At 41.3% G+C, this 16,597-nt stretch overlaps 1 protein-coding gene across 1 annotated transcript in view; it reads left to right on the top strand.

Moving 5' to 3' along the window:
• ORC5 (origin recognition complex subunit 5) overlaps window positions 1-16,597 on the top strand; it is an 80,526-nt gene that overhangs the window by 38,275 nt on the left and 25,654 nt on the right. Inside the window, 1 exon segment of the mRNA XM_033161707.1 lies at window positions 1,099-1,209. Coding sequence (XP_033017598.1) covers window positions 1,099-1,209 — 111 coding nt within the window.

Raw genomic sequence — 16,597 nt, forward strand, 5'->3', positions numbered from 1 at the left:
TGACCACATCATAGCTGTGTGCTTAAATTATAAGTGTGGAACATACAAGTTGCATTGAAATTCTTATTACTGGACCTTGGATTACAGTCCCCTGGCTATCTAAATTCACTGTGTGAATCATCAGCCTATTCAGGTGTTGCACTAAACATGGGTGTTTAGTCTGCAAGTGCCTCGTGTTTGCATGCTTTACTCTTTGGCACAGCCGTGAGATTGGAATCCTGCTTCTAACCAGACTTCCTTGTTGCATCCAGTCTCTGTGAAACTCTGGTTCAAACAGAAAGCTGGGTTTTCCCACCCTTTTAAATTTATTTAATCAATAAATCAATATAACTAACTGAGGCAGAATCCAGCAGGAGCACCTATACAAGCCCAAGAGTGATAAGAGGAAACTGTGCAAGAGCACTCTCAATTTATTTTAATGACGCTTCTGTAAGAGGCATCCTCAACAGAGTGCATTGCCTGCTGTTAGTGGTTGTCACTACTACTGGTTATAATCTTCATTGTGTTACTGGATAGCAGGGGTGGTGAAGCCATGGCCCTCCAGACACCAGCCTCACCACATGTGAGTTTTTAAAAGAGAGGGGGGAAACCCACAATTGCAGTCCAATACTTTAAACTTCATGAAAGTGCTGTGGCCACCAGTCACAAAGTGGCTGCCATGGGCACATGGCATAACATAAAATGCTGCAAAAGTTTGTGCTCCTTTTTGTTGGTTTTCTTCACTTGGACAAGATGTCTGTTTTCTAAAATAAGTCTTCTTGTCTCTAACAGCTTATTGATATTGTTTGCTAACTATACTGGCATCCTTTTGGCCTAGATGAGCTTCTAATACTGTGGTTTTTTAAACAGTCCCAACTGTTTTTCTGCAGTCTCTTTATCTTAAAAAGTTGGGTTAATCTGTGTGAAATCCTTGTATATTAGTACAGACTGATTCCTGAAGTCTTGAATGCTTTTACTCCTATACTGCAAAACAGTGTATTAAAATGTAAAATGTATTGCTGCCTGATAACTGGAAAAATAAAATAAATAAGATCCAGCCTGCTATGTTCCAAGAAAATCCAGCTGATGAAATATACTTTTTTTTCTTTTTTTAAACAGACCAGCAATCACCTTCTTGGGCCAAAGCCATTCCCTCTGGACAGATTGTTAGCAATATTGCATAGCATTGTTGATAGCAGAGTTGCTCCAACTGCAAATATATTTTCTCAGGTGAGTTAAGTTCCTAATATAAATTTTCAGACAACAGTTTACTGGTTTCTTTACAATATAATTGTAAGCTTTGGTTGTTTCTTGTGTTGTACCCTAGTTAACCACTCACAGAAGTTGTTTTAAACATTTGATGAGATATTGACTATGTGTTAGCAATTGAAACTTCCAAAGGTTCAGACTCATGGTTTCTCACTGTTCGGTTGTCATTTAATTCCAAATGTTACCAATCCCTTTCTGGAGAGCTTTTAATGCAAATTTTAGCTAAGTATTTGTTGTGTTCATCTTGATATGTAGAAACTCTGTGCTGCATGTTGCAGCTGTTCGTTGCATAAATAATAGGCATGATTTAATAATCGAAAACGTGCTCAAGTGATGATAATAGACACACATAAATTGTTACTTGGCACTACAAAATAGTAAACCACCTTTTAAACTGGTTCAAACCTAGAAAGGTATTTCAGGGTCTGTGAGCTGGCAAGGAGGGAGAGGGATTAACTTGAGAGTTATTCCACATCTTTACACTTCTCTTATTTTGACTGTTGCCCCTTCCCCAATAATTATATCTAAAAGGAAGGCACTGTAAATGCAGGTAGCTTCACTCAGGGTGTCAGGATGCTGCCCTCACCTCACGGCAAAGGGTTGCCAGGGCTTTCTCACTATCGTGAGCCCCCTCCCCACCTGCTCAGCAATTCGTCTTCCTCCAGTGAGGGAGGCAGTGATCCCTCTAGTGGGGAGGGAGAGACGGGAAGGGGAAGTAGGAGTCAGGGCTCTGACATGGAAGGAGAGCCCTCACATCAAGCAGGGACTGGAGGTGAGGCGCCTCTTCCATCTCCCCACTTGCGCAGGGGGGGGGGGGAGAACGCAGAGAGGGGAGGCGGGGGTTCCGCATCCTGTGGCTTTTATGCTGGGCAAAGAACCGGAACTCTGCCAAAGGATGAGCTAGATGTACTTTTGTTGCTGCACTGTACATATCTGCACAATAAAGAAACCTAGTGTTAGAAACCTCGGCATCAGGCTGGTTACTCATGAGCAATCACTGAAAACCCCTACACAGGGTAAGAGTAGTGAGAAATATGCTTGGTAATTTGTACAATGCAACCCCCACCACCAATGAATATCTGTCAAAAATTAAGCAGTGCGGTCTTGACTATTAAATCAAAATGATTACAATTGGTAACCAAAATGATAGGCACCAGAGCACTCCATAAAAAAGAGAGAAGGCATAGCATATCTAATGTGCAGCACAACCGTTGTTTTCTGACTCCAAAAATGGTCCCAGTATAGTCTCTCTTACATTGTTGGCCCAGATGGGGAAACCATATTCTTCCTGAATGAATATATTTTGTCAGTTCTGCCATGCAACACATACACACCTCATTCTCTTTTTATATCCTTCTCTTGCAACCTACTGGAAATGTGACAAATGGAACATATGCACCATATGTTATAAACATTAACTGCCACGTTCAATTCTCCTTTTCCCTTCTAATTTGGAGCCTTACTTAGTTGGTGCCATCAGCTGTCCAAGTGGCTACCATTGACCACAGGAATAGGTTAAGTAATTTTGAATGCACCAACTTGCTAACTGTAAACTACTCTCCTGGTCATACTGCTAAGAAAGGACTTTATTTAAGCTACTCATTTGAGAAAGAACACTGTAAACTTTCTTTGCTCGCCATGCTCCTTCATTCCCCTGCCCTGTCTTAATCTGTTACGTCTGTAGCAGTATTCTCTATGTAACATTTTAGTATTTTTTAAAGTCAGTTTTCACTAGATGGCAGTATAACCCAATGAACAAGGGCAGTATTTCAGGAAGTGACACTCCATCAATGCACAGGTTTTCCTTTCACATCAAACAGAAGTGTTGGATAGAAGTTTACACAATGCAACCTCCCATGTTGTGTTTAACAGACGGAGTAGTTGTCTGTGCAATAACCATCTGCATGTGTGAATAACCTTTGTATACAACAAAGTTACTGTTCTCTATGTAGGAACATGGCTTTTACATTGCTATCTTTAAAAAACAAAAACAAAAAAAAACTTCTGAGGTGATCTAGTGCCTGTTCTGTTCTGGCCATGATGATCCAAATTCACTCTGTAGCCTCATGTAGCCCATGCGAGTCAGTGCAAACATAGGTAAACAAGTCTTTCAGACCAGGCATTATGAGCATCACTCATGCCCAAATGGCTGCTCTGCCCTGGGACCCTGCATTTTGAAAATATGAAAGCCAGCAGTTATTCAGATTTGTATCTAAAAATAAATGAAACACCCAGGTCTCCTTGTGAAGCAGAGAGTGGAAGTAATGCGAAAATCAAGGTCCTCATATTTGCAAAGCTGAAGAAAAAATTTTAGATGGAGTACTGGTTAAAGATCAGTTGAAACCAAATAGGGTAAGCAGATAAAAGTGGTTAAAGGGCATGCAACTCTGAAAAAGCAAAAAACTGTACAGTATTAGGTGGTTAGAAGATCATCATCCAGTTCCAGGATTCCATGGTCTACTTATTGTTTATTTGTTTCCAGTAGCATTGGGTGCAGCCACTAATCTGCTCTGCTATTTTGTTGTGTACCATTTAGCCTGAAGAAGAGTTCTGACTAAGTACTCAGTATTTTGGGACATTTTGCTTGAGTTTCCCCCTAATAGACCAACATGTCTATTAGGGGAAATGTTTTGAGTTCAGTATTGTTTTCTGTTTCAGAATATACACTAGATGGCAGGTTGTGTCAAATAATTGCCCTTCTTGAGTTGCATTGCAGCTGGATTCTTCAACAGTTTGAAACTGATGAAAATGTTGCTTTATTTAAAAGTCAGCACCCCACTGCAAGAAGCAAAAATGTAGGATAGCATAGTCTAATACAGTCTGAAGAGCTCATGAGCACAAAGCTGCCTTGCAGCCTTCTTCCTTAAGATGCTTCCTTATAAGCGACTGGGTGTATGTGATTGTGTGTACTGCAACTCAGAGCCGTCTTAAGGGGACCTGCCGCCCTGGCGCGGCTATCCCTCCGGCGCCCCCGCCATGCCGCCTCCTCCGCCGCCTCCCCTCCCGCGCTTGCCGCCCCTTGGGAGGGGGGTGGGCGAGCGGGGGAATGAGGGGCGTGGCGCTGGAGCGGCGCGGGGCTCTGCGCGCCCTTCCAGCGCTTCCGGGAGGGAGGCGAGGGCGGCCGGCTCGCGCTCCCGCGCGCATCCGGATGGCGCGGCGCAGCCAGGCGGCGTGGCTGGGCAGCTTGTGCTCCATTGGGTGGGTGGCCGGCCTGCAGCGCTGAGCGCGAGCTGCCCGGCTGCGCCGCGCCACCTGGCTGCGCGCGGGGAGCGCGAGCCGGCTGCCCTCGCCTCCCGTCCCGGAAGCGCTGGAAAGGGCGCGCAGAGCTGTGCTCCTGTGCTCTGCTGGGCAGCCAGAGGGCGTGGCGTGGCCGGCCAGCTCCCTTGCCAGGAGTCAGAGGGCGCTGCCGGCAGGCGCTGCCAGCGGGGCTGGAGGACGGAGGCGCCCTCCAGGCCATTGCGCCCTGGCGCGCCGCGCCACCAGCCCCAATGGATGAGACGGCTCTGCTGCAACTACGTAGGCAGAGAGGATTATGTGGGTCTTTCCACCCAAATGCCATCCCACCAGGAGGGAGGTAAGTCAGTAATTGGGTGGGATAAGACTTACACAGGAAGCCTTATTCATGTGGTTGCAGTGTTGGTACATATGCTGCAGCCGTGTGGAATAACACAACAGGGAAGTGACTGCCATGCACACATGTGTGATGGGATCCTGAGATTCATTTCTCATTAAGGACGGACTGGCTCATAAATCAGGAATCAAATGTACAGCCCTCCAACTAAACCCACCCCCCTTTGGTTGGGTCTAAGGTGGGCAAGAGAAAAAGGGCTACTCCCCTTTTCACTTCTTCCTGCTTTGTAATGAGGTAGGCGGGACAGGGAGTGGAGCACAAATAAGAGGAGGAAGCAAGTGCCTGTCTATCTCCCTGCCATTTCTCTATCATGCAATTTCCTCATCCACTCCCAGGGACAAGAGCTTTCATTCCCACCTTGCCTGCTTCTGCTTCACCTCTCTCTAGTACTATTCCTTGCAGGATGAAGGAAAATATGGTGTATCACTTCAAACTTCCTCCGGAGAGTGACTCAACAGTAATACCAACTACTTACATGGCATATACTCTATATATGTTGTGTTAGAATTGGTTTTGATTAAGTAATATTTTCTTGCACATATGAGAAAGGTGAAGGTGTCATTTGAATTTGGGTTTTTAAAAAAATCATATTGTGTATTCTTGTACAGTGTTTAATATTTTAAAGAACAATAATTCCACATTTTCAATATTAGGACAGTAGTATTTGAATCCATAATATTTCTTTTTTTAAAAAAATATAGCAGATAAAGTAGAAATGAGAGTGCAGAAGCCAATATTTTTAAAAGATCCTTGTACGTATCAAGGCAGTCTTCCTTAATGCATACTAGGCAGTTGCAGCCAGGTAATTCTTAACCTCAGTTGGAGTGAGTCTTCTCAATCCTGCTTCATTACAGATGCCAACCTCTATGTTATCTTCTGTTATTTGTCCTTCAAAGCTTTCCTTCAGTGTCAATATGAATAGCACCTTCAAGCTCCAAGTCTTCGCTGTACCTCTTTTCAAGGAATGTCTTCCCATTCACATACAGTGGTACCCCATGTTACGTACGTGATCTGTTCCGGGTCGCACCACGTAACCTGGGCGTATGTAACGCGAACGAACAAAAGAAAAAACCCCGGAAGTTCACGGGGTTTTGCGCTTCTGTGCATGCGCGAAGTGCGCAGAAAGCTTCTGCGCATCTGTGCGCACCTGCGCGCTCCGTGGAGACTTCCGGGTCGCGGAGGTGTGTAACTCGAACGTACGCAACATGGAGCGTACACAACACGAGGTATGACATTGCAGTTGCTTTCCATGCAAAATAAGCCCCAGATGGATCAGACTGAAATAATATGGTCACCCCTCATTCCACCCACATATTAGCAATGATACACCAAATGGGCGTACACCCCCAGATTGTGTGTATTCTTGCATTACAGAAACAACCCCCTGCACTAGCTGAGCTGTTGGAATAGGTTCAAGATAAACCAAGTAGAATAACTGGGCTAGTTTGCGTGCTCTGTGGGCAAGTACTCTGTAATCAGCACCCATATACCAAGCCTATGTGTTTGATTATGGATTCCACTTTGCATACACTTCGTTCATCATACAGAATGGATTTCTGCTTTTTTTCCTGTTGCCAGTACCACGCCATTTGCAGCTGCAATTCCAACTGATGGGGCTCCTGCAGCAACAGCTTTCATGCCAGAGGAGAAGCAAAGTCACTGGGCTCCACACTTGGCCTCCTCCCTGCGGCATGCGCCAGGTGGGCGCTGGACGCATGGAGGGCAATCTTCACCCTTGCTTGTCCCAGCTCCCTCCCAGACTGCCAGGCGGAGGCTGGGAGGAGCAGAGGCAAATATCGTCCTCACTTGTCCCGCCCCCTCGTGGGCTCCTGGGCAGGGCTGTGGTGCAAGGAGGGGCCCAGCAGCAGTGGGGGTTGTCGGCCCCCTCAATATTGGGGGGGCTAGACCCCCTGCTTCAAAATATTGAGGGGGCTGAAGCCCCTTCAGCCCCATATATAGCTGGTGCTACTGGTTGCAGGTACAACGTCCATTTCCTATTTTTTGTAATGTTTTGAGTTTCTCTTGTTCTGTTTTCCCAGCTTCACCCTCTTTCTGTTCAATAACATTTTCTACTTCGTCTTCTATTTCAAGAATTTGTGAGATATCAGGGTTCTCAAGCTAGTCGTGGGCTTTGTTTAAACGCAAGTGTGATAAGCATGGGGCATCATGAGCTGCACAAATTTCATTCCTTTTGCCTATTTTTAGGTCTGTTAGCTTTTGTAGCCAAATGATCAACCTATTTTATATGTCCCGGTTTGCCCTCTCAAAAGAGTCCTGAGGAGCAAGCCTTGCCATAAATGATTTTCAACACATGCCACATTACCATTAATTTCTCTACTACTCTGTTGCTGAAGGCACACCCATTAACAGTCTGCAAAATACTAGGATCTCCAAAAGTAGTAGTAGTAGTAATTTATTATTTGTACCCCGCCCATCTGGCTGGATTTCTCCAGCCACTCTGGGCTGCTTCCAACAGATATTAGGATACATTAAAAAGTAGTGGAAATGTCTATCAGATTGTCTGCAACTTTTGCATTCTTGCTTGCTAAAACTCTCAAGATACAGATAACATCACTGTAGCAATGTGGCAATGAGAGAGATAAATTGGAAGTCATTGCTATCAGAAAGAAATAAAGATAAGACTCTTCTTGGTTATTTTCATTTTCCTAGTCATTGTTAGTTGCTTGTTGTTCTGTAAAAGTAGCCTGCTTGGGCTTACAGAAAAGTGAGTTAGGTCTATGTTTTCTTGGAGAGTGAGTCATAAAAATAACTTTGTCCCTCACTTTTCATTGATCATTACTTTCCTTTGACACCTGCTGCTCCCTCCTCAATCTTTGCTTGCGCCTAGTCAGATTGATTTCTCTGTGGCAACATGGCCTACTTCTTCTCCTGGAACCTTTAAAGCATTGCTTTAAAGGCCCATTGAGAAAGCTGTATGTGAGCTATATTTTTTATAATCCAAGAGGTCAGTTTTATTTTCCATTCTGTGAGTGCTTTGAGCCAGACTGATTCCTAGATGGAACCAGTGTGTAGAATTCTGTCAGGCCTTCAGATTAATCTACACAGTTATTGAGATTTCCAAGTATCCACTGATGGACAGTGTATGTTGAATGATTAATATACAAAATTCTTCATATTAGCTACTTTCCGCATATTACCTGAGGTTACTTGGAGACTATCCTATATTGCATGGGTGAAGCACAAATGACCAAATTAGGCTGAAGTATTCACATTCTGCAATGTTTCTTGCACACTATGCATATCTTATTGCCTATCTTATTTTATTTAGTGGGCTTTAAATCTGCTTAATCATCAGAACCACTAAGATGTTTTACGTATTGCTCAGGAAATGTACAAAATGCAACTGAGAATATGCACATTCCCCAAGACTTGTTAGAAATTATATATATCGACCTGAAAATATACACTAGTTTATCTTCACGGATAGATTATGTGCACAGTTTCCATGACATAAATTGCGCATTAATGGTTATTATGCACCTTGATTATTCAACTTGCTCATAACAACTATCAGATTTCTCTGCCAGAGATCCCTAGCATCCCTCACACAACACAGAAATATCTTAGAAGAGGAAATTACCATTGCACCATTTTAAATATGTGGTGTAGAACATATTAGGATTGGAGTCTACAGATAATAAGCCTGATCCTGGCCTCTGCTTTGTTGTCAGAAAAGACTTGATCCACAGTAGTTGAAACACTAGTTTATCATGAGAGAGGAGAAGCAGAGCTGTCCCACTTCCCTCTAACATCTTGATACAGGTTTTGTACCTGTGCTAGAGGAAGTACAAGGTTGCTTCTGGTCCTGCTATACTGCAGATTATAGGACCATGCTCCAGAGTGGTTTAAAACTGTTCTACGGAAAAACTGGGTGTCATTTGCAATTGATAATACCACTCCACAGATCCACAGATGAGCTGTCCAGTAGCTTCATATGGGTGTTGTAGGACTTACCAGTGAGCCAAGCATGCACGCTTCCCCATTGCCACTCCCTGAAACCTACTTGTAGGTAGGAGTGGAACTGCTGGAACACTGTGCTTCAAACTCACAATCTGCATTGCTGATCCAGGATACCTTGGTCAATGGTATCCAAAGCCAGTGAGAGACCAAGGAGAACCAACAATGTTGCACTCCCCCCTGCCTCTCTCCCAATGCAGATCATTGCTAGGGCAACCAAAGTTCTTTCAATGCCTAAAATTGAAATGGGTCAGGATAATGAACTTCTTTAAAAACAACCTTCAAGTTGCACGGACCCCACCCCCTCGAGTGGAGATGTTTTCACAATCTTCTGGGTCCAGGGAGATCCTCTTAACGAGGGAATCCACCACCACCTCCTTAATGAAGCTGGTACCACTTGCTTTCCACTGTGAAGCATTAACCACTCCCTGGACCCACCTAGGTTCTCAGAGGACAGTTTTGATATGGAAATGGTGACTGAGGATAGAAAGTTTGGTAATCCTTCACTAAGAACATTCATATGTGATAAAAGTGATGCAGGATTCCCCTCCCTGGTGATTATGTACTCTAGAAACTGTCCACTTTTACCTTGATGTGACTGGATCATTGCAAAGGAGAAGAGAGTTATTATTGGAAATTGAAAAGTGAGTATAGTTTGTATAGCTGTTATATCATTCCTTTGTGGTTTCCGTTACATGTCATTGAACTCATTCTACAAGGAGATAGCATCTTGAAGTTTAAGCTAGAGGAGTTAGATGACAAGGACTAAATCTTTGCTACATTCTGGGGATGGATAGAAGAAATACTGGACAAATTCTTGATAAGATCACATGCACTGTTTGTTAATGTTTAACTAACGGACCCTAAAGAATTGTGCTCTGCTCTGCTGGAATCTGCCCAGTGAATGTATGTGTCCCAAATTACAGGGTATATTACATAAACAGGTTCCCTCCTACAGAAGTAACAATAAATTTAAGAACAGGTGTAGAGAAGATAAGTGGGCCCCCGTGTGATTAGTCTGACAAGAGTTGATCATAAAAGGAGCTATCTGTCTTTCCACATTCATCTTGACCTTCCACAAAGATGCTGAAAAGAACTTCTATATAGTTTTCCCATTTTGTCCTTGCGACAACCCTGAGCTGCAGAATAGGCTGAAAGATAGTGACTGACACAAGCTTCATGGCCACGTAGAAATTTGAACCTGGATCTTGCAGGTTCAGGTACAGCATTCTGTCCACTATACCACATTGACTGTTGCATCGAAAGGAAGGACCTTGGTTGTTCACTGTATTACTCATGAGGAACTGCATTTGTTTACACTGTGTTAGCAACAGGAAAGGGCAGATCATGTTGTTACATACCAAGTAGCATTACAGTTCCCTTCATAATATTTATGGTAAGGAGAAGGCATTTGTCCTGCTTAGATAAACATATAATGCCTATTTAATTTGCTGGATAAAATTAGTAGTATTTCTGTAGCACCCTACTGTCAAACTCTTTAAGTTCCAGTACTTAATAAGTTGAAGATTTGCAGCAGGGATGAAGAACTTTGGCACTCCAGATAACGTTGGACTCTTAACTCCTGTCAGCCCCAACCAAGATGGTCAAAGCCCATTTTGCAGGGCCACAGGTTCCCCATTCCTCCTTTATAGCATTGGTTTCACAAAAGACCATGATAGCAATAATTGTCAGTTGTTGGGGTTTTTTTTTAATGTTAGTATAAAAAGGGAAGCACAACAGTGCAAGCTTTGACTTCTGCTTCCCTCAGGCCAAGATGATCCTGCAGAAATCCCTGTGGTGGCAGGCAGGGGACAGAGGGGCCACCACTGTGAGCTGGTGGTAGCTCACCAGACTGTTTCTCTTAACCTTGACATCAATAAATCTCAGTTTAAGAATTTGAAAGCCCCCGGAGCAAGCAGCTGAGTTTCCACAAAGTTACCACAAACCTTAGTCATGGAGTAGAGTATACCATATAATTATCAAAATGGCGCTGTCTGGAACTTATCTCTTTTAGTCATAGGGACAAAGATTTCTCAGCAAGGCATAGTCCTGGACATCACTGTTTCTAACCAAAATTTGGCCATGAGGTTATTATAACTTAAGCTTTTGATTTGATTAAGAATGCACTTCATATTTACAGCTGTATCACTTAGACCGAAATACTGAATGCTAATATGATGTGACTCAGTCAAAATAATGAGCACTACTTTCACCATGCTTCCAGCTGGAGAGAGCCAAAGGGACTGTGTTTGAATAACAACCAAATGTTTGGGCTTTTGAAGGAGGGACAATGTGACAGATTATCCCCCTGTCACAACTTTCTTATCTGTTTCAAATGGATTGAACCTGGCAAGCTCCAATTACTATGCTCTTAATTATTGTCCAAAGTTTATGTAGTGATTAAATCCAGTGAGAGACTTGTCTAACAACTCATCACAGAAATATAGGGATGTTTTCCAAACCAAAGGGCTTGATGAATTTAAATAATCTGTTGTTTCCAAAATAAGGTCTAAAGTTAGGGGGTTTTGACTCATTTCCCTATGGGAACAGTCTGTGGTGTCAGCTACATAGACTGGAAAGAAACCTTACTTGTTGTGTTTCTCTGTTGAAGAAATAAGTCAATTTAATAGTTATAGTCTTCTACCAAGCATTGCCATGGCTATAATTATCCTGATTTTTCATTGGTTCTGTAAATTACATCCCAAACTGATTCCTGGAGTCTTTTCCTTGGTATGAAATGAATGGAGACCACCACATAAGAGCATGGATAAATTTCTGTAGTTTCCATAATTCCAGTGATTCTTGAGCAGAAAAAAAATCCCATCAGATTGTGCACAATAGTATTGTTTTGGTGAGTTTTTTATGGCTTGTTGTCCCAAAAAATGGTCATTCCCCTTTCATTTTTCAGACAACTACTGGAAGAATAGGCTATTTAGGTGTTATATAAATTTTGTCTAAAAATATACATTCCTATATAGTTGGTCAGTCTTAAGTCATTCTGTTGAAGAATTAGAATGGACAAGCATTCTGAATTGGCTAAGAGCTGAACAGGTCATCTTCTTTCTTTAAAACAAGGGTTTCTGCAAGTCTTGCCTTGATAGCTGATAATAGAATCCATCTCTTAGGCCAGATGGAATGAGTTGGCACCAACTCATTCAGCTGAAGTATACCATGCACTTCAGAGGGAGAAAAGGGGATGGAAATAAGTTTAAAAGGCCATAATTTTCTTGTTATTTCTTTAAAACTTTCACTTGTGACAAATGTGGCAAGAACATTCAAGTTAGACGTGTAGAAAGCGCAGCATGGTAGCTTTGGTTAGCACTTCAGTATGAAATGTGGCACTTTCAGAGAACCTGCTGTTGCACTGAAGAAAATGAGCAGGCTGTACTTTTTATAGCAAATTACTAATAGAATGTCAAGGCTTGCCATTGGTGTGAACAAAAAGAAGAAAAGAGAAAAACACCATATTTCCCATTAGAATGTTTTATTAAAAAACAAAAACAAAGGTGATAGGATGCAGTCACTAATAAGTCGTAGTCATTTTAATTGATTTTAAACCTTTTTTCTCTTCTGAAAATGGAAGCTTTTTCCCTAGTTTGTTTTGCAGTTAATCAGACTTTATTAAATGTACTGTGCTACATATTATGATGCATATTTCTATTCAGTTCAGTGGTGTTGTCACTTTGCATCTGTTTACCACATCACTATTTTTTGTTCATTTTTAGTAGAAATTAATGGGCATTTGGAAATTTACACAGACCAAAGATTATCTGACTACTTTGGAAACTGCAGAACGTAACTTTTTATATTCTCAAGGGAGTGTAAGTTTCCTGTGTGTTATGTCTTAATATTGTATTTTTATTTTGTTTTTGGTGAATATGATCTACTTGTTACAGGTAGGTAGCCGTGTTGGTCTGCCATAGTTAAAACAAAATAAAAAATTCCTTCCATTAGCACCTTAGAGAATTTTTTATTTTTTATTTTGTTATGATCTACTTGGTTACCAGCAAATGAAGATTTCGTTGACATTTGGTTACACGGAGCCTGGGAAAGAGCAATGATGGAAAATCACCATTATTTAGTTCTCACAGATTCTCAGCAAAATACTGTACAAATAGATGCTGGTCCCCAAGAATTAGAATCGTAGGATGTTCATCCCTGCTCTTATATATAGATGTCCAATTGCAAGCCAGCAATTAAATTCTGGTAACATTTCTGCTCCAAACCTTGAAGTTCCAGTGAAAGTATTTGCTAATGGTGTTTGACTGCATTTCTGAACTGACTTTTCTCTGTGTATTAACTCATTCATGTACTTCAGTAGAACCAGTGTTGGAATCTGCAGAAAGTGATTTTTTTATCCCAGGGGTGGGGGCATTTTTTTCAAGGTCATGCTTGGAAGCCTGCTGTTCAGAGGAGAAACCCCAGTTTACTGATTAGCTTTGCTCAGTTTGTTTTTATGTAAGTGGCATAACTCAGTACAGGCAACACACACCATGGTCAAGGAAGGTTATCTGTTGCTTTGTGTGATGTCTGAAATGATAAATTGTTGTTAACAGCTATTGCTGCACTTCTAGAGGCTGCTGCATCATGGAGACTATAATGAAATTATGAAGGGGAATACTCAGAGGATGGGAAACAAAAGCAGACAAACTGGGTTTGGGGCTGTACTTTTGGAAGCTCAAACAGTGGTTTGCATCATCATCATCATTATTATTATTATTATTATTATTATTATTATTATTATTTGTACCCCACCCATCTAGCTGGGTCTCCAGATTAAGATTAGTACGAACAATGAATTGGTGTGGTATCTTTAACTGAACTACAGTTGGGCAGCTCCTGTTCTTTTCTGTTGTGCCTGTGTTTTTATATCAAACAAATCCAGCTGAAGCTTGTTACTGCCTTTTTTTAATCTTGCTGTTAAATACAAGCTCCTATTGTTTAGAGCTAAATAATCGGCTCATCCTTATGTAGACAAGAACAAAGACCGTAATAGCACATCTGGTTTATCTCTTAGTAAAGCAAGGATTAATTAAGTGGTAATGGTGCAACTTTTCTTAATAACTCTTCTAAATAAAGCAAGCTTGAAAATGAGAAAAAAAGAGATCTGTCACTTAGATGCCTCTTGTAGTTTTGTTGACAGGTTTGGAGGGGTTGTTAAAATTCTCTTTCAGTTGAGGGTGGGGATATTTTTGTTCATGGGTTTTCTGGAGTTCAGAAAGTCTTTTTTATTTCAAAGTTTTTGAAATTAAATGAAATCCTGTTCCTTGAAATGATAGAACAAGTTAACACTATTCAAAAAGGCTTGCATACTGGAGTTCCTAGCAGAAGCTTGTCTTCAGGATTTGTAAATGAAGATACCCATTTTGGTAAAGAAAGAATAGATTTGTCCCAAGCTTTTAAAAAGTGTAACATTTTTGAGGCACACTCCAATGTCTCGAGACAGACAGATACCAACAACCTGGTCGCCCTTTTGTTCAGCTTATATCTTTCTCATGCCCTAAAATTGCATCTGCAGTATGGGGATAATAATACTGCTCTAGCTTTGTAGGTTGTTGAAAAGATAACTGAGATAATGTGAAGGGCTTTAGGCACTGGAAATTACTGTATGCTGTTGTTTTATAGTACAATCCCAGTAAAAATATTAGATTTTCCTCAATTTCCCATGAATTGCATCAGAACAATTATTACCTTGTTTCCTTGACTTTGAGAGCTCCTGGCTGTTGTTAGCAGGTTCTTTATGGGAGGGAAGTGGTACAACCTCCACACAGCCCTTGGGTTATGATAGTGATGGGAGTGATGCTGTATCCTTTCCACTGAAATGGCTCACTGTCCATTACTGTCCCTGTTCAGCGTTCCCTTCCTATGTCCAGACTTTGTGCAAAAAGCACCACCATGCGCAGCTGAGGCACTCTTCTTTGTCCTGGCCTTGCCTGTTTCCATTAAGCATGATCTTGTAAGCCTCTCTGGGTGCCCAGCTCTGCTACCAACTCCCCTCTTCACACCTATTTCACCTATTTGAACAGTATTCTGGAATTGATCAGTCACCCTGGAACCCTCCCAGAAAGTGACAGATACATATAAAGAGAACAAGGACATTTCATTTCCTGCAAATAGCAAAAATAAGAGCTAAATATGCAACCTTGAGAGTTGATTCATAGCAGCATTTTTGACACAATTAACAGCTTAAGTGTTTTTAAGGCAGTGCTTGATTGATCAGATGGGCAGAATGCAAATGTGGCTTCCCACTTAAACAGTATTTTCCTATATCACCTAATGGGGCCGTGTTAAGTATTTGAAGGAAGATAATCTCAGTTACCCTGCTGCTACCCACAGACGGAACATTAATAACAGATTAATAGTAATAATTCTGTGTTTAAATCTTCAGATTATAGTGTTCATCCTATATACCAGCATTTGGTCTTTTATGCAATTCTAAACGTTAATAATACATACTGTATGATTACATATAAACAAATGTTTTAAGAGACGATGCTGTTATCCAAATGAAAATATAAAATTATTTGGGTTAAGAAACAGAAGGTGTAAATATTACCTCTTTTGCTCATAAATAGTATATCACAAGCCATAGGAGAAACCTTGATTATAGTTTATGGTTTGCCAGGAAATAGCTGAAACACAAGCCCAGCTTCAGACAACATGCTAAACCAAACCATGGCTTACCTTAGCTCAGCAGCCGAACAGCTATTTCAGAGCAGAATGGCCTCTATTTCCTCTCTAGAAGCTTGGATTAGTGTGACATGTGAATCAGGCCATTGAGCTTGATGTGGTTTTGAATCTCAGCATTGGGCAAATTCAGCTACTGTGGATTACTCGCATATGTTCTTTAAGCAATATAGAGGTACTGTATTTTCCGGTGTATAAGACGACCCCCAACTTTTCCAGTTAAAATACAGAGTTTGAGATATACTCAACCACAGATTCTCCACCCGGCGTATAAGACGACCCCCGACTTTTGATAAGATTTTCCTGGATTAAAAAGTAGTCTTATATGCCAGAATATACAGTATTTTCATATACTGTATATCTCAAGACTGTTTAGGTGTTGCTCTGTGCACTTTGAAAAGCCACTGCCAATTTGCTTTTCAGCAAACCTGCTGGTTTCATGCTATTGCCTTCTCTTTTTTTTCATTTTTAGGACTTGTGTGCACTGTATTGATAAAACTATAGCACATGTCAGCAATAAATGCATATTTATTTCGGGGAGAGAGTGTGTGTGAGGGATCTGGTACTGAAGGAGCCTGCAAGTATAGAGTGGCGAGTTTATGCTTGAGAATGATATGCACATATCCAAATATTCCAATATTAAGGTCAGTAGCAGTCATTCTGGAACTGAAGCCAAAGCAGCTATTATTTTAGAAGTGTTTTGGACTTCTAACCCTAGTCAAATTTACAGCATGAAGGAAGGCCTGTATATCATGTTCAGCTAAAGATATTCGAAGCAGAAAAAAATTTGGGATGAGTAACTTGAGAAAACTTAATAAGTAGCACAGCAACAGCACAGTACAAGGCCTGAGCCTTTGTAAGACAGTAGGCTTGACCTTTGAAATGGAAATTGCAAAGCCAGTGGCTTTGCTAAATAAGGAAATTAATGGGTTTAGAGTAATTGGAAACTACATGATTATCAGTAATATGACCACTTAAATCTCATTTGGATAATTAGTCCCACATATATTATAACTTTGTGGTTAATGGGAATAAAAAGGCTTTTAATATATG

Source organism: Lacerta agilis, chromosome 10, assembly GCF_009819535.1.
Source record: "Lacerta agilis isolate rLacAgi1 chromosome 10, rLacAgi1.pri, whole genome shotgun sequence".
Taxonomy (NCBI): Eukaryota; Metazoa; Chordata; class Lepidosauria; order Squamata; family Lacertidae; genus Lacerta; species Lacerta agilis.